At 51.7% G+C, this 23903-nt stretch overlaps 8 protein-coding genes across 8 annotated transcripts; 4 read left to right on the plus strand and 4 right to left on the minus strand.

Annotated features, from left to right (window-relative positions):
• Window positions 1–974: 974 nt before the first annotated feature.
• H6S33_011859 (uncharacterized protein) lies at window positions 975–2020 on the minus strand (the record flags this gene model as incomplete). Its single annotated transcript, XM_044843206.1, has 6 exons — window positions 975–1319; window positions 1385–1478; window positions 1572–1669; window positions 1742–1768; window positions 1839–1858; window positions 1957–2020. 6 exons carry the CDS (start codon window positions 2018–2020, stop codon window positions 975–977), a joined length of 648 nt encoding a protein of 215 aa, XP_044695527.1.
• Window positions 2021–3138: 1118 nt separating this feature from the next.
• Window positions 3139–4670, plus strand: H6S33_011860 (uncharacterized protein; the record flags this gene model as incomplete). The annotated part of the gene is made up of 2 exons (XM_044843208.1): window positions 3139–3196; window positions 3346–4670. The coding sequence occupies 2 exons, from the start codon at window positions 3139–3141 to the stop codon at window positions 4668–4670; spliced, it is 1383 nt and encodes a 460-aa protein (XP_044695528.1).
• A 409-nt stretch (window positions 4671–5079) lies between these two features.
• On the minus strand, window positions 5080–5990 carry H6S33_011861 (uncharacterized protein; the record flags this gene model as incomplete). The annotated part of the gene is made up of 2 exons (XM_044843209.1): window positions 5080–5903; window positions 5978–5990. The coding sequence occupies 2 exons, from the start codon at window positions 5988–5990 to the stop codon at window positions 5080–5082; spliced, it is 837 nt and encodes a 278-aa protein (XP_044695529.1).
• An 812-nt stretch (window positions 5991–6802) lies between these two features.
• H6S33_011862 (uncharacterized protein) lies at window positions 6803–9186 on the plus strand (the record flags this gene model as incomplete). Its single annotated transcript, XM_044843210.1, has 7 exons — window positions 6803–7027; window positions 7123–7212; window positions 7281–7485; window positions 7541–7683; window positions 7777–7890; window positions 7955–7999; window positions 8065–9186. 7 exons carry the CDS (start codon window positions 6803–6805, stop codon window positions 9184–9186), a joined length of 1944 nt encoding a protein of 647 aa, XP_044695530.1.
• An 895-nt stretch (window positions 9187–10081) lies between these two features.
• H6S33_011863 (uncharacterized protein) lies at window positions 10082–12036 on the minus strand (the record flags this gene model as incomplete). Its single annotated transcript, XM_044843211.1, has 5 exons — window positions 10082–10138; window positions 10198–10628; window positions 10690–11122; window positions 11190–11935; window positions 11994–12036. 5 exons carry the CDS (start codon window positions 12034–12036, stop codon window positions 10082–10084), a joined length of 1710 nt encoding a protein of 569 aa, XP_044695531.1.
• Window positions 12037–15683: 3647 nt separating this feature from the next.
• On the plus strand, window positions 15684–17896 carry H6S33_011864 (uncharacterized protein; the record flags this gene model as incomplete). The annotated part of the gene is made up of 2 exons (XM_044843212.1): window positions 15684–17072; window positions 17141–17896. The coding sequence occupies 2 exons, from the start codon at window positions 15684–15686 to the stop codon at window positions 17894–17896; spliced, it is 2145 nt and encodes a 714-aa protein (XP_044695532.1).
• A 938-nt stretch (window positions 17897–18834) lies between these two features.
• H6S33_011865 (uncharacterized protein) lies at window positions 18835–19626 on the minus strand (the record flags this gene model as incomplete). Its single annotated transcript, XM_044843213.1, has 4 exons — window positions 18835–18915; window positions 19043–19305; window positions 19427–19497; window positions 19586–19626. 4 exons carry the CDS (start codon window positions 19624–19626, stop codon window positions 18835–18837), a joined length of 456 nt encoding a protein of 151 aa, XP_044695533.1.
• A 786-nt stretch (window positions 19627–20412) lies between these two features.
• H6S33_011866 (uncharacterized protein) lies at window positions 20413–22346 on the plus strand (the record flags this gene model as incomplete). Its single annotated transcript, XM_044843214.1, has 4 exons — window positions 20413–20538; window positions 20603–21971; window positions 22032–22127; window positions 22198–22346. 4 exons carry the CDS (start codon window positions 20413–20415, stop codon window positions 22344–22346), a joined length of 1740 nt encoding a protein of 579 aa, XP_044695534.1.
• Between the last annotated feature and the right edge of the window lie 1557 nt (window positions 22347–23903).

Consider the following 23903-nt stretch of genomic DNA (forward strand, 5'->3'; position numbering starts at 1 on the left):
TTGTCAACAACCCCGGTAGAAAAATTGTTCCGAGTATTTTTCTTGATGGGTATGGGTTGGCAGGCTTTTGTTTCTACTCCGAGAGTCCCATCTACAAGTCGTCCACGGTCTCCGCCGGAAGAAAAAAAAAAAAAAAGGTGATGCAACAGCAAGGATATTCCGGGTGCTGCCTATAATTATGACAACATCGGAGATATTCCAGGGAGGGAAACTTGACACAATCTATCACCACTCGATTGATAGATCCTGAGGTTTCTTTGTGCGCTTTAGCTCAAATCCAAAGATTCACAATTTCGGCCAGAACACACTCGAATTAAGGCTTTCATCGGATCTTTCTAAAAGCTCATCACCACTTCACAAAATTACAATATAAATAGTTCTTCCAAACAACCAAAAAACTGAAAAGGGACAAATCAAATATCTGTTTATATACTCATTTATAAGTCCGAAAACAAACGAAAAGACATTCGTTACCGTAACTAGACCTCAACTCTCCTCATATCGCTTCTCAAATTGCTCGCACGGGAACCTCTTCCTATATGAGCCAAGACATTGGGGCCATTGTATCTGAAAGGGCCGGGGCGAGATTGAGAAACAAAGTAGTATGTAGAGGAAACATCACCATTAAACGTAATATTCTTCCTCCTCCCTCCCACCTTCCCTACCGCGACCTGGCTACTGCATTCAACACAACATTATCTTTGCAACCCTTCGTTCGCTCAAATTCGGCTTTGACGCACGAGAGTATAATAAGAAAGAAAGAGAAGAATGAGAGAAGAAAAGAGAAAAACAAGAGAACCAAATTTCGACCGAGAGAGAAAGGAAGCTATTGATACCACATAAGAAAAGACACAAACAGATACGGGCTCGACCTCGCACACAAAGAGAATATCCTGATCACCACCACATCCATTCTGAATTGCCCATTTACACATCGAATGTCCCACTTGACCTCATAACGAACATCGGCAGATTTAACAATTACATCCTTGCTGCTGCGCCGCTGATCCGCCCTTCAGATCAACTCCTCGCCCGCCCGCACCACCTGCCCGACCGCCTCTAGGGCCTTGCTGGTCGAGAGGCAGCTTCTTTGCGATGGCCGTGAAGAGTTCCTTCACGTTCTCTGCAGTCTTTGCCGAGGTCTCGAAAAACAGGAGACCTGCTTCCCGTGCGTAGGCCTCGGCTTCCGCGGTTTCAACAGCTCGTTTTGAGGGGTCGGATGCAAGATCGAGCTTGTTACCGGCAAGGGCGATCACGATGTTTTCGTTTGCTTGTCGCTGGAGTTCCTTGACCCAGGCTTTTGCTTTATCTAGTGAAGACTGGAGAGAACATGTGTTAGTTCGATTTGTTAAATCGAGCCTTTTGAGGAGATTTTGGGACGAACAGCTTGTGTGATATCGTAGACTACTACAGCGCAGTTGGCGTTACGGTAGTACATGGGCGCCAGTGATTTGTAACGCTCCTGGCCAGCAGTGTCCCTAAGATCCGAGTAAAGCGGTTAGTTTCAAGTCGCTCCGGAGCGAAATTCTCTAAGGAACTAAGCCGAGGGGAACTATAATGATAGCACTCACCAGATCTCAAACTTGATCGTGGTGGTCTCATCGAGGGCGATCGTTTGCGTCAGGAACGCAGCACCGATGGTAGATTCCCGGTAGTCGTCAAATTGATCCTAATGGGCATAACGTCGTCAGCAAAGAGCTACCCCGAGAAGCATCACCGGATAGAATAGGTTTGCACTGACTTTCACGAAACGGAGCACCAACGAACTCTGGAAAAATTAAAGGTTAGATAAGCAAGAAGCCGGCAAGACAAGAAACCACGACACGAAGAGGACACACCTTTCCAACAGCAGATTCGCCTAAATGCGGGGGGTAAGGAACCAAACGTTAGCGACAGCTTCCAGAGAGGCAGAATGACCAATCAAGAAAGTTGGCGAGAGAAGAGTACATGACATACCAAGGAGGACAAGCTTGAACTGGGCGAAACGTTGGGACTGAGTTGATGCACGGGGATGAGCCATGGCGAAATTCGGATGTGAAGGTTGGATAGAAGCTGGTCAAGGAGTTTGAGATTATGAAAAGAGAGAAAGAGAGGAGTGATTGAAAACTTGATATTGTTTGGCCGGTTCGTTAAAGTTGGTGATTGTGGAGGGGGGTGGGGATGGTGATTAAGAGGTGGTGATTGCGGTGATTACTGTAAACTGTGTAGATAGTGATGATGGGGGGAGGAACTGGAACAAGGCGTCGGGAGACTCGTAACGGTGGCGGTGCAGTGCCTATTTTATGGTGATTGCGTAGTTTACCCTTTTTTTTTTTTTTCTATGGGAGACAAAACTTTCCAGGTTTTTTTTTTCTTTCTTTGAAATATATCAACCAGGTCACGGGGAAGAGGAATATTCAGTTGGTGTTTATGTTTAGTTGATCAGATGTGAAGCTTGTTCAGTTCCTTCGTTGAGGTGACGAGGACTTGTGTGAATGCTGGATTGGACACGCGCGACTGGAACACAGAACAGAAGACTGAATACGATTGCCGCAAAGGGTCACTTGCCAGCAAAGTGCAAGAGAACTGGCTAGGGCGGCTTTAACACGAGTGGCTGGAGACAGTGGGAAGGCTTACCGCATTGGACAAAACTGCACTGTAAAGGGAAATTCATTCGCTTCATTTGGACTAGCCCGTTAGGCAGGGGAGAGCTTCGCTTATCGCAGCGGTCCCTGACATCTCTCTATCCAGCAGCCAAGCCTAGTGATAGGTAGAGCGAGCACCAGTACTCCGGAGCTATCCAAGGCAGTGTAGGTACTCGGGGCAGGTAAGAAGAACCCGAAAATGACTTTTGATAGTAACAACCTCTGATTCGCGGCTGGCGAAAAGCTACACCAAATTGAGCCCCTGCTTGCAGCTTGCATTTTCAGGTTCTTATTGCCGTCCCCGAGTACAAGTAGTGAAGCTCGGCCAGCGCCGGCGTCCTGAGTGAGAATACCCATAACCAACAACAGCTGCTGTCTCTTTCCCCCAGTCCATCTGTAAACTCACAGTATCCCATAGCTTTATATCTCATCTGTTTCTACGAGTCTACACCATCCGTGAATTACCTCCCTTCGCAAGTACTAGTGGTTATACAGCGTTCAGCTCGAAAACATCATGGCTACTGACGGCGGGACTGCTCAGGTCTACCCAAGCAAAGCTCTAGGCTTCCTGAGTATGTACTATTTCCTTTGCTTTTATCACTCTCTCTCCTCTCTCCCCACACACACACCCCTCACTTCCCTAGAAGCCCTAGCTCCATCCCATCATCTCCACAGTAGCAGTTTACCCCCCAAAGCCCCCCTCCTATCTAACCTGTTCTAGCTCTCGGTTCTTCCATCTATGAGGTCCTCACCTCCCTCCGCCGTTATCCTCGTGTGTTTCCCTCAATATCCGTCATCTACGAAGCCAGTGCTCCATTATCCACACCCGTCGTCCTGCTCCTCGATGCTAATGGCCTGCGTCTCCGCTTCGATGGCCAGGACCAACGTCTCCGACTCATCGAGGTCCTAGACTTCCAAAAGTCCCGGCTGACCTACAACGGTGGGGAGCTCGCAAAGGCTGGCACTGGCACGGGTGGCCCAACCTTCCGGAACATCTACAATAAGTTGTTTGGCCCTACTTATCCGGGGGAGTATATGGAGGACCAGGGGGTGTATGTGTTGTCGTACCCAGGCGTTGCGTTCTCGTTTCCTGTGGAGAAGCAGGACAAAAAGCCGGATGACTTTGTGTCATTGCTCATGGGGTCAAACGCACACACTGCAAGCAGCATGGCCATATATAACGGCTCCTCATGGTCCGATGCCCGGGATGGTCTGTTTACAAAGACGGTAACGGCCCCAAGGTCTCCAGGAATAAACAGTGCAAGCGCTCGACTGTCATCTGCCAACGATGAGATTGAGCTAGTGCGTCTCCATGACGACAATAAAGTCGAGCTTGTCCGAAGACACAACAAACCATTCTGTATAACTCTTCACTTGACAACACCGCAAGAGCTTGTTGCAGAGCTGGGTCCCCCAAGTGCCATCTACCGTAAGAATGATCACCGCCTAGCCATCCATAGAACACACTCGATGTCCGGTCGAGGTATTCAGGATGATACGGATGACACTGAGCCCGAGGACCCCCCGTCTGACGACGACAAAGATGTGTCTGATGTCTCTGCAACAAGCAACAGTGATTGCTTTTATAACTATTTCCAACACGGTATCGACATTTTCATCTCGTCCGCCCGCTCTTCATCTCACCCGGTGGCCACGAAGATTATCCTTCATGGCAACATCCCTGGCTCTTTTGAATTCCAAAGATACCGTCGGAGTAGATGGGTTATCGAGCTAGCAGACACGGGTAAAAAGAGCGAGTTGAAACTTCACAGCGAGGTGACCTTTGACGAGGCACTGCCGAAGCTGCGGGAAAGGTTTGGAGAGGGTCAACGTCCAATGTTACTAAATCGAGGAAGCGATTCTCCAAGCAGCAGCTGTGAACTGCTGGGCGGATGGGAGGATGGTGACAATGGCGAAAAGACAACCACGCTGGCTGGAAAAAGCGGGCCGGAGGCTACTTTTGGAAATACTGAGTTATTTGGCTTCCCAGGATATATTTTTGAGGTTCTGAAGAACCGGGCGGTGTCATCGTTGACTGTATTTTGATTTTCAGTTTGTTGACTGTAGTTTATTGGCGCACGGTGGTTTTCTTTTCCTTTCCTTTTCTTCTTTTTCCTATTTGACGTTCGTTGATGAGCTGAGGACATTTTCTGATATTATTTGTTTACAATAAGACTGTATCTGTAGGTTCGACATAGCATGATGGAGCGTAAATACCTCTAGATAGTAATGGTAGTTTATATCTTGGATCTTCTTGCTATATCATTCCCCAGCATCCTCAGCTCAACACCTTGTGAAGCAAAGCAGAATCCTTGTCATTCCTTGCAGTTACTCTCTGAAATACACTTACATACATGATATAGAACAGCTCTGGAGAGATAGCTCACCAACAAACACAAACACAAACACAAGCACAAGCACAAGCACAATAACAACTCAAACAACCAACCACCCTCTACTCCTCATCGTCAGCATCACTCCCACAAGGGGTATCCGCCCCACCGCACTCCGACTCAGTCACAACACTATATGCCACGCTCGCATCTCTCCTCTTAGCGGCCTCCCTCGCATCCCTCCGCGAAACCATCTCCTTCCACTGCTTGGCCCGCTTCCTCTCCTCCCGCGCCTCCGCACGCTCCCGCTCCTGCCTCAGCTCTGCCGCATCCCGTGCCTCGCGCCTGACCTTGCGGAACCGCTTCATCCGCCGCTGCTCCGGCGTGTGCTTGCCGCTGTCTGTGGCCGACGAGTTGTCGGAGCCGTAATAGTTATCCTCGTCCTCAGTGTCCGAGTCCGAGTCCGAGCCAGAGCTCTTCTCCTTCTCAGTCTTCTCCACGCCCTCGAGTCTTTGCTTCTCGCTCCTCCCCTCGCCACCGTCCTCATTATCCTGCCCCTGCCCCTGCTCCAACAACCCCGCCGCCGCTCCATCCTCATCACCATCCCCACCATCCCCGCCACCCCGTCTTCTCAACGCATCGACCGCCACCACGGCCGCCCCGCCACCCGTCAACAGGCCCGACGTCGTCGCCGCGGTCCCTAGCGCCGCAGCGCCATACCCGCCCATGGCCGCGCTCTGGCAGAACGCAAACAGGCTTCCAGCACCGACGGAGCCAATGCCTGACTGGATGCCCGCTGCAATGCTGCCGCCCACGACGCCCGCGGCGCCGAAGCCGATGGCGCCGAGCGCGGGGACGACGACGAGGGGGGCGGCGGTCGCGGCGCAGCCGGCGAGGAGGGCGTTGCGCGTGCGTGGGTTCTCGGAGAAGTAGGTGCTCATGTCGTCTGCGTGGGGGTTAGCTTGGGGGTTATGGGGGTGATTGGGGGTTTGGGGAGGGGAGGGGAGGGGAGGTGCGGACCGTAGAGACCCATTTTGTAGGTGTGGCAAAGTTTTGTGTTAGCTGTAGGTTTAATAAGTATCGTATGGTAGGTAGGTTTGTTTTTCGTAGAGCTCTGTAAAGCTATCCCCAGATTTTTATGGCCGAAGGCTAGCTAGGTAGGTAGGTAGGTAGGTAGGTGGAATTATCTACGGTGATCTAGATAGGCGCCACCCCTCAGCAGACTCAGATGTGTAAGCGCATAATAATATCAGGCATCCAATTATTTGGTGTTTGTCGAATCAGTGGCCCGGGAGGCTTGCCTGATGCCGCGGATGCCCGTGTTCGATGACACTCCTAGCTCGATCCCCGCCCGCGCCCCTTGAGGATGGGCTCCAGCGCCACCAGTATGTAATAGCAGCAGTAGTAGCAGTAGTAGCAGTAGTATGCTAGTGAGTAGAGCTACAATGCTCCAGCAGAAACAAAGCACCCACTGCCAATCTACCAATCTACCAATCTACAGAGTATCTACTCTGCCTGCTCTACACACTGCGCATACAATTAACAGCCCACATACCATTGACCGTAACCCCCGGCCAGAGACAGCTCCCTCCCCGGCCAGTCTCCTCCTCAGTCCCCTGCCCCAAGCTAGAGCAGAGCTCCACCCCGCTAGTCCCAAACAGACCACGGCTTGGCAGGGAATCATTTCTCCCACGCCCATACCCGCGCCCCCCCACGTCGTTGTTGTTTCAGCGCGTCTCCCGGCACTTTACACGACTACGCGCTCCTTTCATGGTTCGCTGTTTATAACATTTCTGTCTTTTTTTGCTATATTCTATTTTTCCTTTCTTCTCTGCAAGTCAAGTCATGGCTTCCACCACCAGCAGCAGCAGCAGCAGCAGCAGCAGCAGTAGCAACGCAGACCCACCGACCACCAAAGAGGCGCACAAAACACTGCGGCACTCGCTGCTCGGCCCGTCGCTGCTCAAGGCCGGGCAGGACCGCGTGAACCAGCAGAAGGTCGGCGAGATCATCTACAACGCCTCGAAGGGCTCAAAGTTCTTCAAGAACGAGGAGCGCAGGGACGAGCAAGTATGTTAAATATGTCGGATCTTTTTAATTTGCACATATGTAGCCAGAGCAGAATCTATAGAACTGTAGTAGTAATTATGGTCCCAAACCCGCAGCTTACAAAACGCATCGAAGGCATCTTGAGGCGCAAGAAGGAGCTGGAGGCGCACGATCTGTCGGTGCATGTGAAGAGAGTAGACGAACAGGTACACCGCACCACACTGCACTGCACATATACATAAAATCCTGATTTATTATTATTCTACAAAACTAGATCGCAGCCCTCGAAGCCAGCCGAGACCTGTCACAGACAATCATCCACGTCGACTGCGACGCCTTCTACGCCTCTGTCGAGGAGCTCGACCGCCCGGAGCTCAAAGAGGTGCCGATGGCCGTGGGCGGCGGCGTCCTGACGACGTGCAATTACAAGGCAAGGGAGTTTGGGGTGCGGAGTGGGATGGCGGGGTATATTGCGAAACGTGAGTGCTCCTGGTGCCCCGAGTGGTGTGGTGGTGGCTGATTAATTGGGTGTAGAGCTGTGTCCGCACTTGATCTTCCTGCCGTTGAATTTCGAAAAGTACGGGCAGAAGGCCGAGGAGGTGAGGGAGGTGCTGGTGAAATATGATCCGAGATATGAGGCGGGGAGCTGTGACGAGGCGTTTCTGAATATAACGAAGGTCAGTGGCAGTGACTTGGACGGGATGGCAAGATCTGGAGATATATATTCTGCATTGGATATCAAGGGGCTTGATAACTGAGTATTCATCCAGTACTTGGAAGAGCACCCAGAAATGACTCCAGACACAGCTACAGAGCAGATACGAGCAGAGGTATTCGCTCACGCCAAAATCACAATCTCTGCCGGAATTGCGCCAAACGCTAGGGTAAAACCTTCATTCCTGTCATTACCCCCCACTCAATATCTAAATTAAAGCACCATGAATGTAGTTAGCCAAAATCGCCTCCAACCAGAACAAACCCAACGGCCAATTCGTAAGTCCCCCCCTCCGTGACTCCCCCACAAACCCCCTTCTCACAGCTCTCCCTCCGGCGAACAGCGAATCCAACCCACCGTCGACGCAGTCCGCACCTTCATGTCCGCCCTCCCCGTCCGCAAAGTCAACGGCGTCGGCCGCGTCTTCGAGCGCGAGCTGCAAGCCATCGGCATAAACACATGGGGCGACGTCTACCCCCTCCGGCACCTCCTCCAGCCGCTCTTCAGCGAAAAGCTCGCCTCCTTCCTCCTCAACTGCTACCTCGGCCTCGGCCGCACGCACGTCCAGCCCGTCGAGGAGTACGAGCGCAAGAGCATGGGCACCGAGTCCACATTCTCGGACCTCCACGGCGCGGAGCCGCTCCGCGCAAAACTGAGAAGCACGGCAGTGGAACTGGAGAAAGACCTGGCGAATGCGGGGCTGAAGGGACGTACGGTGAATCTGAAGGTGAAGCTGCACACCTATGAGGTGTATACGAGGCAGAAGGCACTCGGGAGAGCGATATGCACGGCGGACGACTTGTATAACACGGCGCTGCCGCTGCTGGCAGGACTGGAGGTCGAGTTTCGGCCACTAAGGCTGAGGCTGATGGGGCTGCGGCTGACGCAGCTGGTAGACGCGAGTAAGGGACCTAGCAGGCTGGAGGAGTTGTTTAAGAACGCGGGGGCGGGGGCGGGGAAGCGGAAGCGCGAGCAGGACGATGAGGGGTGGGAGGTGTGGCCGGAGGAGGAGTTTACGCAGATGAAGGCCGCCTCGGGCGAGCAGGAGGAGGATATCCTGCTGCTGTCGCAGCATGAAGTCGTGGATGGCGACGAGGAGGGCGAAGAGGTGTCCGCCGCCGCCGCCGCCGCCGAGGTAGCGGTGAACTCCAAGGACGCCCCAGAGCAAGCACCCGAGGAGGAGAAATGGCCGTGCCCGATCTGTGCGCGGATGCTGCCGGCAGAGGATGCGCTGTTTAATGAGCATGTGGACTTTTGTCTCTCGCGGGAGACGATTAAGGAGGCGGTGAAGGGGTCGTCGAGGTCGCCGGACCCGCCGGAGAAAGTGCAGCAGCACCAGCAGCAGCAGGAGAAGAGGCCGAGGTTGGGGGAGAGGAAGAGGAGGAGTAATGGGGGGAGGGGAGGTAGGGGTGAGGCGGATGGGGGGGAGGGGCTAATTAGACAGTATTTTGTAAAGCCGGGGTAGATAGATTATAGAGTGCTGCGGTGTTCTTTCGGGTTTGTTTTTCTGTTCTTTTGTTTTGTTTTTCTGTTCTTTCTACTTGGCTGCTGTTTCTGTTTTTCTGTTCTTTCTACTTGGCTGCTGTTTCTGTTTTTCTGCCCTGGTTTCTTTTCCTTTTTTTTATACCCGGGGATTGGTTGTGTAAATTTGAAGCTGAGATGGGATTAATCGGTTGCGATCATAGAGACAAGAAGTCGGGGTGTATGTATGTACATGTACTCTAGTTATCAAATTGTAGAAAGATTCATCATATCCTCTGATGCCGTAATATTTCTAAGATGATCTTTATGACATGCGCCACCATACCCTATGGCCCAACGAAAACTCATTGATACTTTTGGTGTTGGCTCGTGAAATTCCGTCACAGATTATCACTCGTAGCCTCTAGATAAGTAATTGATTGATTGATTGATTGATTGATTACTTCATTAAATGTTGAAAGCAGGACGAGTCTTGGAGTTTTTCAATTGATGTCTAAAGCTGATTGATACAAGCTCTCTTGTAGGAGACCTGACTGCCTTGAACGACACATCTCAAACAAGTAAAACCCTTCCCACAAGTACCACACACACCCACTACTATGACCGGGACATCATAGAATAGAACCCAGGGACATGGAGGTAGTCTCTCTCTTTAGTAATTACTAGCTACCTGGGACGACTCATAGAGTTGCTCTCCCGCCTTAATTCCTTGGATAATGTACCAACTCTTTATAACTCAGCACTACCCCCAAGGCTTGATACACTATTCCAGGTTCCAAAAGATATAGTTCAGATAAAAAGGGACGATTTACAAACTCCCGCAACGCCATAATCCCGGCCACACCGGCCATATAAAAATAAAGAAGAAAAGGAAAAGCTCAAATACTCCCCCCGCTCCTATTCTGCCCAATCAGCCCCGCCATCTCCAGCAGCGCCTACTCCCGTCAGTACAACCCTCCCACAAAGTCCTAGTTCCGGAAGACAGCAAACTCACCCTATCCGCCTCGATATCCTTCCCCAAATTGACCTGTCGTCTCAACAGCGCCTCCCGCTCCTCCCACGCCCACGCCTTCCTCTGCGCCTCCGCCTCACTATCGCCGCCGCACCCCCACACCTCGATCTCTTCAATCTCAAACACGTCCTGCCATTCCTGCTCGTCTCTGGCATCGTTAGTGTGGAAGGCGCCGCCGTGCCCAATGTGCTGGAATACGCCGAACTCGAGCGCCGGGTCGAAGGTCAATGACACGGGGCCGAGATTGAGGTACGGCCCGCGCTGGCTGGCCTTCATCTTCTGCACGGGCGAGCCGAAGCCGATGCCGTCGTCTTTGTTGAAGTAGGCGTAGTCGGTGGATGCCGTTGAGGCGTGGAAGGTTCTGTGCGTGGGCTCGAGCTGGAACAGGATGCTGTTGGAGTCGCCGAAACAATCTATAATCCAATCCACTGGTTAGTAGTCTCAAAACAGTGTGGGTTTGTAGGGTTGGTAAACCTCGGTGCGACACTCGCCATGGATGGTGCATGTACACCCCGTAAACAACCCTCTCATCTATTTCACCGCCCGCAGCATACTTCCTCGGCGGCAGCCTATCGCAGAACATCTTCCGCTGGTGTGTTTCCGGGTTTCTAGAGACGCGGGTGCCAGATACTAGTAGTATAGTTGGAGCGGTCCATTTTACGACCTTTGTCTCGAACGAGCCCATGCTAAAGCCTGCCTCTGAGCCGGCGTAGAGAGGCCGCAGCCGCCGCCAGAGATTGTCGCCTTTGATGAAGAGGGAAATCTGGCTGAGGAGGTTCATGTCTAGGATCTGGCCCGTGTGGGGGAGGAGTGGTTCGACTTCTGTTACTGCTGTGTGGGAGTTGTCGACTTTTTTGCAGAAGAGGAGATGCTCGAAGAGTGGGGATAGGCTGTCGAAGAGGAAGGGCTTTGAATGGGTAGTGGTTAGCTAAGACTCAAGTTGAGAGTAGAACCTTTCGAGGAACAATCCTTACCATTGACTCCTTCACAGTCTTTTTGAAATCTCTATATAAAATCCCCTTCCCGTCTCTACTCTTAAAAGATCTAACGACACACTCCGCAGTGTCCCTCAATTCCTGCAGAGCCTCTGGTGTAGAAAACCGCTCTGCGAACACTGCAATAGGCTGGTTCGGCTCCAGCGGCGCAGCCACTAGTAGGAATGCCACGAAATTTCTCAAGTTCTCTAACGGTATACGCGCATGGCTAATATTCGACTTCTCAACCTGCCCAAACACCTCAATCGCATCTAGCGCATCCAGCGCCGCCAGCGATAGATCGTCGTCATCATCATCCTCATAGTACTCAAACTCCGGCTCCGAGACCTGCTCCTTCCTCCCCTCGCCATCCTGGCGGTCGTACACCGCCAGCGACCGGAACAACAGCTTCACCGGGTCCGGATGGCGCTTCAGCACCTTCTTATACCTACCCGTGAAGATAGTCACGACCTTCACCAGCGCCTCGAAATTCAGGATGGCCGGCGACAAGCTCGGGAACGGAAACGCGCCCAGGTACGACGTCGACTGGAATATGATTGAGCCGACCTGCAGGCAGTCCGGGATGGACAGGAAGCGGATCAAGGTGTCCTCGTTCCAGTACAGGAACCCGCCCTCGGAGTTGTTGCTGTCGGCGAGACTGCGGAAGTTGTCTTTGAACGAGTAGAACTCGACGCCGTTGAAGCACTTCTGCGCAAACCTTTCGGCGAGCTGCAGAGAGAGCTCCTCTAAGCTCCCCGTTAGCTATAGTGTAGGGGTTATGCATGTGTGGAAATAGACACTAACCTGCAGTAGCTTTGTGGACTTCGCCGGATTGACCCTGACCCATTGCGGATGTATTTCGTCTTGTTCAGGCTGTAGAGGTGCGAGAAAAATACGGGAGAGATGACTGTTGTTTGCTTGAGAGCTCTGGGGTGGTGTGAGATGAGGTCACTTTTGAGGCTCTGGCAACGGGTGGGCAGCCCTAACCCTTGATGGGACAGGGAGCTAGGTAAACACTGAATTAATGATCAGCTGGATGTAACGCCCGATATACCCCACTGGTCTGCTATTTTAGAAGGTACCTACAATATGTACCCTCTTGCAGTGTTCGGGTGCCTTCGGTAGCGAATATGGCTCTGTGGGTTGACTTATGGGCGAATAGACGGAGGCAGAGTAACATTTCGCCCGAGAGAAATGATCTCGGGTTCAACTTTTGCAATTTAGGGGGGATCTCTCCACATGAACAGTTGGTGATCCCCTCAACAAACATAACCGGGGTTTCCGGTCCCGAAAACAATGGGCGGTAACCAATCAGATGGCTCCGCCTTTGCTGCTCCCAAATTATCCGCAGTTGAATAGGTAATCATGTCCAGTGAGGGCACCACCATTTTACCCCAGGATCGCCCAAGATTGGCTGGCAACAAGGCCTTCAGAAAATCTGAGCACTCATGCTGCTGTCTTTGGGGGGACTATATTGCACCGGCTTATTTGATTTTCATATGTTCTGACTCGGAGGATGTGCAGATAACCTTATCTTGCATCTATCCACTAGCGGGTTCGCTTTGTCAGATCTCCGGTCTGTGCTGCTCTCGTGATGGAGATGGAGGATGAGATAACAAGGACTTGATTTGCTCTAGTTGAGGAGGATGAACTTCTCTACATATATATGGTCGCTATCCGGAATACCCACCTTCATTTATGCTAGCGCATATCACTAGGACTAAATTTCTCATTGGATCGCTGCTGGTCACGCCGCAAACTGTTTTCTGTCAACGATCCACCCATTATCACCAGCTTCCGCGACAAGAAGTAATATCTCAACTCCTGGAGATGTCGAGTTGTGAGCATAACTGTAACAGCTTCACACAGAGTCTCGGTTCCTGCGAGCAGAAAAAAGAAAAGAGCTCTCTGTAGCTCCCATCACACCGAAATCTGAGCTCACACCCGAGTGACGACTCATGAACTCGGCAACAGAACGCTAGCACTGGACAACACCAAAACCCTTGCATGAAGAATTACGGAAGATGTTCCATCCATCCGCGCCGAATGTCTCATTTCCATGGTTCTTTTTTAGAGTAGACCCTTGAAATGTAGAATCGATCTGGGCGGGCGCTACAGGTATGTATTGGCACGAGGGGTAGGTACTCTACCAGTGAATGTGGGGGCTTGTACATCAAGTAGTGAGGATCACGTATCACGTATCATGCATGGGGATGATGAATGATGAGCACTCAGATGCTCTTCCATCTGTGGGCTATTGGGTTGGCTGGTCGGTTGTCTCGTCCGCGCCCGAGAGAGACGTGAGTGTACCTGCTACCTAATGAATTGCCTAGAGTCTCAGAAAGGGCAACAACATATTTAACTTCAGCCTTATTTCTGTTTAATTTTGATAATTCAAAGCACACAGCATTGTTTTTTTTTTTTTTCAATGCAAGCTCAGTCGACGTACGTCGCGACCGATATTATGCTGGAGTTTATGTTGATAATAATGAGGGGTTGGCCACCTCGACGTCTACCCCGCGGTTGAGCGGGGGAATTTAAATCCCCCCCACCAAGAAAAGTTCCAGCGGAAATCTCGGTTTCGGGAAATTATTATATTCTGGACCACTCTTCGGCATATTTATGTTAATGGGAGCCGCCGCCGCTCAGAGACATGGCGATTGCGGCACTAGCTTCGCCCTTTCTCTTCTAGGTACTGTGCAGCATGGTGCGCGCGTATTTTTGGAACTGGTGCTACGAGTGATAGAATATGATCCTCGTGAGCTTCCCCGGGCATCTCGGCTCAACCAACGTCATACTGTTTGCATGTCCCTGGGGGTTTCCGCTGAAGCGTAGATCAACCCCACAATCACAGATCTGTTTTGATAAAAAGCGCAAGGACGCGTGAGAGGATTTTCCTTGTTAATAAAAAGATGTTATGCGTGAGGCAGTTGGCCTGGATGATAACTCGACCATGAGTTGCCGGTTCCACTGTCAGGTCCCTACAGGATATCATATGTGGACTCGTTATTGGTCTTGAGGTTCGCAGTGTCGCTGCATTGAGGCGATCCCAACCCCCTTATAGGTGGGGGTACCCGAGGAGAACAACCTTCTGGAGGGGTTCCAGCCCATCAGTGCCTGTGGCTGGCAGGCTGTTCCTTTCATGATTATGAAATTTAGACATTCTAAGCGTCGAGATAGAGGTATTCCAGCCAACAGATGTCTAGACATACGATGTGCCAAAGTCCTCGCTTGTGTTTCCCCTTTGAAACATCTGGTCGTAGTTAGTTAGCGGCTGCTTAGGTATTAGTCTAGCACAGTAATCCCTAGGCTACTGCACTCCGCAGTCAAGGACCCTTTTCTTCCAGGCCCGTACGGTACGTGGAAGGCGGAGCTTCGGAGGCAAAAAAACAAAAAAATAAACAACGAGCCCAAACATCCAGATCAATTGCTTGTTTTTTGTTTAGAGAATCGCGTTATGTCCACTGCCCTTGTGACCGATGACATTGAAAGGAGAAGAGGGGGTTCGAACTACCCCGCGATTACTGACCCATTAATTGAGAAGAGGGAGGGGGTAGGGGGGTGTTGGAATAGAGGGAGGGAGGGGGATCGATCAGTGGAGTGGTTGCTATGTAACGCGATTCCTGACCGGGAATCTAGAGTCCTAAACAACCATCCTTCAAGTCGCAGCGACTCTAACCTGCTCAGTCGTCATCCCGCTCGGTTCGGCATAGAGTGAGGGTGACTGCAGGCAGACAAGACAGACCAGACAACGGGGGGGGAGGGGATAAGCAAGCAGGCAAAGCAAAGCAAGCAGACCACTGGTGAGCTTCAGCTCTTGCACGGGAGTGGGTAGAGTAGGGTACTCTCCATAGAGTTACCTGCATGCAGCTAGCCTGGCGGTGTGAAGGGAAGTTGGGGTGAAGAAACCTGTCTGACTGACCGAATGAAAGTGAGTTGAGTTGAGAACAAGTGACTGACCACGAGAGCTTGGGCTGGGGAGTTCTTCAGAACGTTTGAGACTCGAGAGAGACGACGACGACGGTGTATCGTGGTCATTTTCTCACTCTCCATATTCCTTACCTCCTTATACTTCTTCATACTCCTGCACTTACACCAAGTAATAACCCGTACCTGCCCTCCCCCTCGTCGTCCTCTCACATTCACACATTCACCCCCTTTAGCCTTTCATCCTTTGGCATTTCGTTCATTCTTCCACCCCCCCACACACTCGACGATCATATCCAAGAGCAATAGCACAGTGACAACAAACATCACAACACAACAACGTACATACGTTAGTGCAGCATCGTCACCGGCACCTCAACAAAAAACCCAATACGATAGTTACTGTTTCGTTCCTTCCACATACCCATATCTCGAACCTGGAGTTTAGGATTACCTTTTGGGATATACCCCATTCCACTTGACTTCTAAAACTTTAGCAAAGACCTTTCCATTATTTGCTCCGTCGACTGCAACTGTGCCCATCACGGCTGTCATGCCATTTGCGCAATGAAAGTTCCCGTCATGACAATTACAGCATCTACAACATCCACTACGACCGCTCCTAGCTCCACAAACAACTCAAATATGTCATCCTCAGCTGATCCAAGATTACGGAAGAAGCCCTCTGCCATGTCATCCACTACTACAAAGCCAACTACTGCTAAAGCTCCCCTTCCTCCACCCACAACCCCAACATATCCCCGTATGGCACAGCGTCCTACAGTCTCTCTCTCAAGCACCACGATATCCAACCCTACGCTTCACCCAAACGTAACAACTCGTTCACCTCGATCGACGAGAAAACCCAGAGCAGACACCGTTTCCTCCGGTGTATCCCAATTGCACATCCCCTCCCGACCACCCTCCGCGGCAGATCTTCAGAGGCCATCTAGCGCTACTGGATCTCGAGTTTCCGTGAGATCAGAAAGATCAGATAGACCAGACTCCCGCCAGTCACAGTACAGGTCCGATTCTCGCCAGTCGCAGTATGGAGCTGTCAGCCCCAATCCACGGTTTTTTCACGCAATCGATGCGCGAAGTACAAAGCCAACGCCCAAGGCGCCGCCCCCCTTAAGGCACGAGTCCAGCAACACCGGAAAGTTCTTTTTTGCAAACAGCATACAGACATCATCGCGAAGTTCGTCCCCAGCACCTTCGCCCCGAGTGCCCGGAATTTCTCCTATGGCCATACTGGGTGAACCCCCTAGCCTTTCACCGTCACTTCCAATTTTGGCGCGCTCAGATTCTCGTGGTGGTGGTTCAGTTGTTGGCGCACGGTCTCGTCCCTCGTCCATGGTGTCGCAAGGACCGTCGTTATTTCCGGAAACCCGAAACCATGTCAAATTTGTATATGCAAATGGGACGGAAGAAGTGCTGGAACCCAGAGGGTCGGAAATGGGCAGGGGTTCGGAAATTGGCAGATCGGAACTTGGCAGGTCAGAACTTGGGCGAGGGTCATCGGAATATAGTAGGGGCTCCGAACTAGGAAAAAGCTCGGAAAATGGATCTGTTTTGCATTCCCCTCAAATTCCAAGTTCACCAAATGGAACTTATTTTCCATTTACGAAGCCATTGTCACCCACGGCGTCGCCTAATCCCAACATTGCTCCAACCTCACCATTTCAAAGACCATCACCCCCAAATCATTCGCGACGGACGAGCCTAGAGGGAATAGCAGCCCGACATGGACGAACACTCTCGATTAGTTCGATCATTGATATGGCGGATCTCTTGGAGGAGGAAGCTTCTAAGGTGCCGGAAACCCCAGCCGAGAAATATGCGCGGCGGTCATCATCTCCCCCGGCTGTAATCGCGCTAGCTCCACCGGCAATGACCGCGAAGGAGCGAATTGCAGCCAGGGAAGAGGCCGCTGCAAAGGCCCGGAAGGAACGACAGGTATGCAATCATGTTATCCATTTGCGTAAGGTGTAGGTGTTTCCTACGATGCTAATCTCACTTTCTAGGTTCTCGATTTGGAAATTTCCAACGCCTCCTTGCTAGCGATCAACAAAACACTCGAACGCCAATTGAAGAAGCAGACAGCCGAGCTCAGAAGGTACCGACGGCTATCGCGTTCCGGGCGTATTCCAGCTTTGCCCCCCAAGAAGAAGAAGAAGCGGAGAGGTTCAAACGAGGATCCGGAAGATAGCGAAGGTTATCATGTGAAGGATGGTAGCGACCTTGATGCCGAGTACGAAGATGGGGAAGATGAGGAAGAGGAAGAGGAGGAAGAAGAAGAGGAGGACTCCGATACGACCGGAGAAGACGGCAGCGTCGGGAAAGAGAATTGTGCGGACGAAAAGAGGTTGAAGCTGGATCTTTCCAAGCACCAGGAACTTTTGGACAATTCTGCCAAAATGAATGCCTCTTTGAAAGGTTGTCAATCAATCGTTGACCAGCTCATCATGGAGGCAAAGAAGGCACTGGAATACAAGATCCGAGCATCGGACGTCCACCTCGGAGGGAGGATTCTGAGCTACGACGCGGAAGAGACGGAAACGGAATTAGAGACAGAGGCGGAAGAGGGGACGGATGACGGTCATGACGATGACCAGACGGAAACTGAGGATGGGGAGGACTACGATGATGACGATCTGGATAGTGAGGAAGATGAGGATTTAGAGGAGATGGAGGAGGTGCATTTGCCGGATGCCAATGGGATAGGTAAACCGATATACCTGCCTACACCCCTAGTGCAAACTGTCGACGGCTATGTATAAGATGGAGGGGGAAAAACCATCTTATGCGGGTATTACAATGGGATAGAAAGGCCCCGAAGAAATAATAAAGAGCTGTTTTGGGTTATACCCCCATATGGGGGAAAACATGATGTTATCGTTGTTGCTGTTGTTCTTTGGTGGGAACCGCGTGGGTATTTTGATATTAGCGGATGGCGTCGAGTTCTTTTTTTTTTTTTACTGCTTAAGGAAACGGGTTAGGTTTTTGTGGGATGGCTTATTTGATCTTTTTCAGGCCTTCCGTCGCCTGTTGTTTTTGTTTTTGTCTTGTCTGCTGCCTGGGCCATTGACAGCCGTTTTGCCATTTGTGTGTTTTGTGTGTTTTGGGTTTTGCATTCCTTGCCTTTTTTCCTCGGTCCTGTTTCTTTTGTGTTTCTTCTTTGAAATATCCATTATGCATTGCAGCCACCTTCCCCTGCCTGCCCCCCATTCATGAGTTATGACTCGCACACATCATCACCATCCTTTTTTTTAGAAACTTAAGCTTGCCGGTATCTCTTTACACTTTTTCTGTTATACGCTTCTTGTATTATATGACTCCCGGAGTGAGTTTTTTCTATTTACTTTTTTTTCTTTCTTTCTCTCTGATACTGGACAGCTGGATTATGAGGAGTGGTGTTTTTTTGTTTCTTAAGTACTTGGTTAGCTTACCTTATACCTACATTACATCCTATCATTACTGGGTTATCTATCAACGCTTTTGAACAACAATTCGTCCTGTGTGTGTGTGTTCCTGATCCTTACTCGCAGTATGGCCAATTGTGAATGCTGGTTGGTAGTAAGTACATGTACACATAGGTACAATACAATACCTACATATAAAGACTGCTGCAGGCTCAAATGGCGGGGTGGGTTTGTCAATATGTATATACAATATCTAATTGCGTTTTTCGTTACCTCTGCATCGCATCCCGAGCTTCCTATTCCCTGTCCTTCGTTGCCGCCGCAGCAGCCATAGCCGCCCTCCTCCGCTCCGCATGCCTCTTCGCCCGTTCCGCCATCTACCCACCGCACACCGTCAGCCCACACCCTTCATCCCCACTGCACCCCTTCCCTCTTCTCCCCCCCCCCCCCCCCCCACCCACAAAAACCCAAACCGCCCCCGCAAAACCAAAGGAACAAACATACCTCCCGATCCTCCCGGTCCCTAATCTCCAACTCCTTAATCCACGCGGCCCTCTTCTCCTCGCCCTTCTTCTCCGCGACGATCGCCTCGACGGCGCGCTCCTCGGCGCGCTCCTTCTTGTAGTACACGGATCCCGCGATCATGGCCGCGACGGTGAAGCCCTGCGCGTAGATGCGTGCGCGGAACCATTTGTTGGTCGCCGCCTTGTTGCCGGCGCGGATGGAGCGCGTGGCTTGGAGGAGGGCCAGGCAGGTTAATGCTGCGCCTGTGGTGGGGGTGGAGTGTTAGCTGGTGGTGTATGGGGGCGGTGGTGGGGTGGACGGTGGTGGGGTTAATTGGGGGGAGGTGGGGGGACAGTGGGAAGGGGAGAGAGGGAGGGGGCAGACCGAACGGGATGAGGGGCTCTTCTTTGAAGCGGCGGGAGAACTTTGACCAGCGGGACTCGTCGTAGAAGTCGCTGCAGGTCACTCTTTGTTAGCTTTCCCTTCATTGCGTGACTGTACTGTGTTCTAGCTAGAGGACCGTGAGAGAGCGGGGGTACTAACGGCGACTCGTCGAATGAAGACGGGAGTGGGCGGGAGGACATTGTTTAAATTCTGGGGTTTCTGGTACTGCTTGTGGTGGCTGCAGTTGTAGATGGTTGTAGTGGATTGTAGATCGTGGTTTGGTGGTTGCGCTGAGGCCGACGTCACATGGATGCGAGATCATTGGCACCTGGCCCGGGTATGGCGGCTGGCGTGGGGAGGCGTATTTGTGGGCCCTAACTTGCAATGGGGGATCGATTGTATTGATTGTGCTGCGTCATGGCTTTTGACTCGGTTTTGTGTGAGTGCGGATGTCTGTCAGGGCGGAGGGAGTGTTAAGATAGAGAGGTAGAGTGTGTGGTTTTTGTACATGATTGAGTCTCTCTTCCCTCTTGGATTAGTCTCTATTCACGATTGTCCCAGCTGTCATGTCAAGCCGCAATTCCCAGCCATTACACTTACGAGCAGAGTCGCAATGGGTTTCTGGTTCATGGGTTATGACTCGGCTGTGAGTAATTCATAGTAGAGAGGCTCTTAATCACTAATAACTATTACATGTACATATGATCATTTCCCACAATTGAAAATCCTTTCTATCCAACAAATAGTACCCCTAGTCTCTCCCTCTCCTCTCTTTCACCCACCGGCATTCGTTTCCGGGTACAAACCACACCCGTGCAGAATCCCGAGCCTGAAGATTTTTCCGGGGAGCTTTTTGGTGGGGTATCGCATTCTAGCTCTCATCCATGCACGCAACCCCACCACGACTCCTCACCTGCCCAACCCAACTCTCACCCCCGACTACCGCACCGCACCGCACCCCCGAATAACCCCCCCACCCACCGGCAATGGAGCCCAAAGGTACCAGTCTCACCGAATACAGCTCCGCCGTGCCAGATACCGGCGCCACGAAGGACCCCGTCGCGCGGGCAGCCATTCCCTCTGCGCTCACACAAGATGACGGCGCCCCCGACGTGAGTCTAATTATCGCGCAGCAGTGTTTTTTTTTACATGTTTCGCTGATAGGTGCGGTAATAGTACATGCGACTCATCCTGACATCTCGGGTCTACGATGTCATCAAGGAGACGCCCGTCACGCATGCCGTTAATCTGTCGAACCGACTGGGCTACAAGGTGCTTATGAAGCGGGAGGACCTGCAGCCGGTGTTTAGCTTCAAGCTTAGGGGCGCATATAACAAGATGGCGCACATGCCGGTGGAAGACCGCTGGAAGGGCGTGATTGCCTGTTCTGCCGGTATCTCTCTCTCCCCCGTCCCCGCCTCTCCTCCCGCCCCCGCCGCATTGAGAGCTCCCGCAGTTACTTACCCGTGCACAGGAAACCACGCCCAAGGCGTCGCCTACTCGGCCAAGCACCTCGGCATCCCAGCCACCATCGTTATGCCTCTCGCCACGCCTAGTATTAAAACCGCCAACGTCGCCCGCCTCGGCTCCCAAATCGTCCTGCACGGCGCCGACTTTGACGCCGCGAAGGCCGAGTGCAAGCGCCTTGAAGAGAAGCACGGCCTCACAAATATCCCCCCCTTCGACGACCCGTACGTCATCGCCGGCCAAGGTACCATCGCCATGGAGCTCGCCCGCCAGGCTAACATCGCAGACCTCAAGGCTATCTTCTGCTGCGTGGGTGGTGGCGGCCTCATTGCGGGTATTGGCTGCTATATCAAGCGCATTGCTCCTCATATCAAGATCATTGGCGTCGAGACGCACGACGCAAATGCAATGGTCGAGTCGCTGAAAGCCGACCACCGCGTTGAGCTCAAAGAAGTCGGCCTCTTCGCCGACGGTGCCGCAGTAAAGGTCGTCGGTGAAGAGACCTTCCGCCTGTGCAAAGAGTACGTCGACGAGGTTATCGAGGTCTCCACCGACGAGATCTGCGCAGCGATTAAAGACGTCTTCCAGGACACGCGCTCCATTGTCGAGCCCGCCGGCGCCCTCGCCGTCGCCGGAATGAAAAAGTACGCCGCGCTGCACCCGCCCACAGACCCCCAGGACTCGCTCTGCGCGGTGCTGTCCGGCGCGAATATGGATTTTGACCGTCTGCGATTTGTCGCGGAGCGCGCGAGATTGGGAGAGGGGCATGAGGTGCTGCTGTCGGTGATTGTGCCGGACCGCCCAAAGGTATTTTATGAGATGATGCAGTGCATCATCCCACGTGCTGTGACGGAGTTCTCGTACCGTTTCGGGGACGGCGAGAGGGCGAGCATCTTTATGAGTATACTTGTCGGGGACCGGGAAAAGGAGATTCCAGAGATATTAGAGAGCTTTGAGAAGAAGGGGTTTGAGGGAGTTGATATCAGCGACAATGAGTTTGCGAAGAGCCACGGGAGGTATCTAATTGGCGGGAGGATGCCGAATGGGATGGAGGACGAAGAGAGGGTGTATCGGTTTGGTGAGTACTTCCTTTATCAACCATCCACTACTGTACTCCATATGGCTAACACACATGTAGAATTCCCGGAGCGCCCAGGCGCACTGTCGAAATTCCTAGAGCTCCTCCGTCCGGAATTCAACATCTCGCTGTTCCACTACCGGAACTACGGCGGCGGTATATCACCCCCCCCCCCCCCCTTCTTTACATCTATCCTCTTCGGCTCTCAATACTAACACACGGATAGATGTCGGAAAGGTACTAGCAGGTATCCAAGTGCCTCCCGGCAAGCGCGAGGCGCTTGAGCAGTTCCTGGTACAGCTCGAGTACCCATTTGTGGATGAGACGGAGAATGGGGTGTATAAAAAGTTTATGACACAGGAGGGGAGGTCTTAGCTGTAGTTGTGTAGTTGTATTTGGTAGAAATAGAAATTTGCTGGGTTTTTTCTTGCGTCACAAGGTGTCACTCGGTGTTTGGTGTGTGTGTAGTAGAAGCGTTGGTGTTGTTACTTGTGGGTTTATGCTGGGATAAGGGTGTGGGGTGGAGTGTAGTTGCTTGATACTGTGCTAGCCTGTATGAATGAGCACACAGTCCAAGACTCCCCTCCGGCCAGTAGCTATAGACTGTTTCTGTGAATTAGTGATGTGGTAGGCCGGGGGTGTGTCGGACGGGTATACATACTGGAGTCGAGAAATAGAATAAAATAAATAGGGTGTGGTGCGGTCTCTACGTTACTTATTTGTAGCGGTTCCTATAGTTGCTGTGTCGGCTTACCTACTTACTACTAATTAATGAATTAAACAACAAAAAAAAAATACCTACTTACTACTACTACCGGCCCCCATCCCACCTGAGTGCTGTGTGTGTGTAAATAGCTTGGTGCCGAGGTTGTGGTTGGAGTTAGGTGTATGTTGTGTTTCAGTGGTCAAATATATCATTGACACTTCCCCCCAAGCTAGCTTCGAAAGCCAGGGGTGGCCGGGTAGCCGAGCTGTTGGTTTTCGAGTACTTTCTAAGAGTCTTGCTCTGGCTCTTTAGTCTGTTGCTTGGATGAAGAAGGATGAGAGGGGTGATGATGATGATGGCTGGGATTAGACGGGCTGCCACAGCTTAAGTTATAGGGCCCGAAGCTAACACATATGCTTAACTGACTCCAGCCACGTAACTGTTGTAACGCGTTTGAACACCTGGTCGGAATAACGGGATGGTGGTCTCTACAAGGAAGCCTCGTGGAGCTGCAACTCTCGGGCGGGCGGTGACTAATCTAAGACTTCACGGAGCGGCGAGTGGCGGTGCGAGGCGAGTGAGAACACTCCGCTATATGGCCTTATCGATAAGTGCATGTAGGTAGAGTACAAGCACACCCCGGCTGTAGCCGGGATACCATGCGAGTGATATTCTGTGATCCACTGCGCACGCGAGCCACGCACGTGTTTCAAAAACCACCGAACCCTCAGAAGAGCACTTTAAGATTGACTCCGTGCCCGGCGGTCGGTGGCTGTCCTTTGTGCAAGTGTTTATTAATAATAGCATGCGTGCTATTAATTATCAGAGGACAACGCATACCCGGCCAGCCAGGAGAAAGCTGTGTGGACCCTTAAACGTACGTGCACCCTGTCAATAGTAGGGTCTTGTATTAGCATCCCTGCCTACGATGGATATTGAAATTTACTGATTACTTTAGATGCGGTTTTCACTTCGTATCTGTAAAGTGCATGTAGTTTACAGATGATATTAAATTAGTTGGTTAATTAGTACACAGTAGAGTACAGGTAGAGTACAAGTAACCACTAAATAATACCATACTTACCCCCGCCTAGCAATCCTTCCACCCCCCCTCCCCCCACGTATGCGGCTCAACTGACGTCACCGAACCCTCTAACCCTTCCAAATATTCTTCCCCTAAACAACCACTTCAACTAGTCCTTCAACCCATCACCACTACCATCACA

Source organism: Morchella sextelata (genome assembly GCF_020137385.1).
Source record: "Morchella sextelata strain SCLS chromosome Unknown scls_7, whole genome shotgun sequence".
In the NCBI taxonomy this organism is placed as follows: Eukaryota; Fungi; Ascomycota; class Pezizomycetes; order Pezizales; family Morchellaceae; genus Morchella; species Morchella sextelata.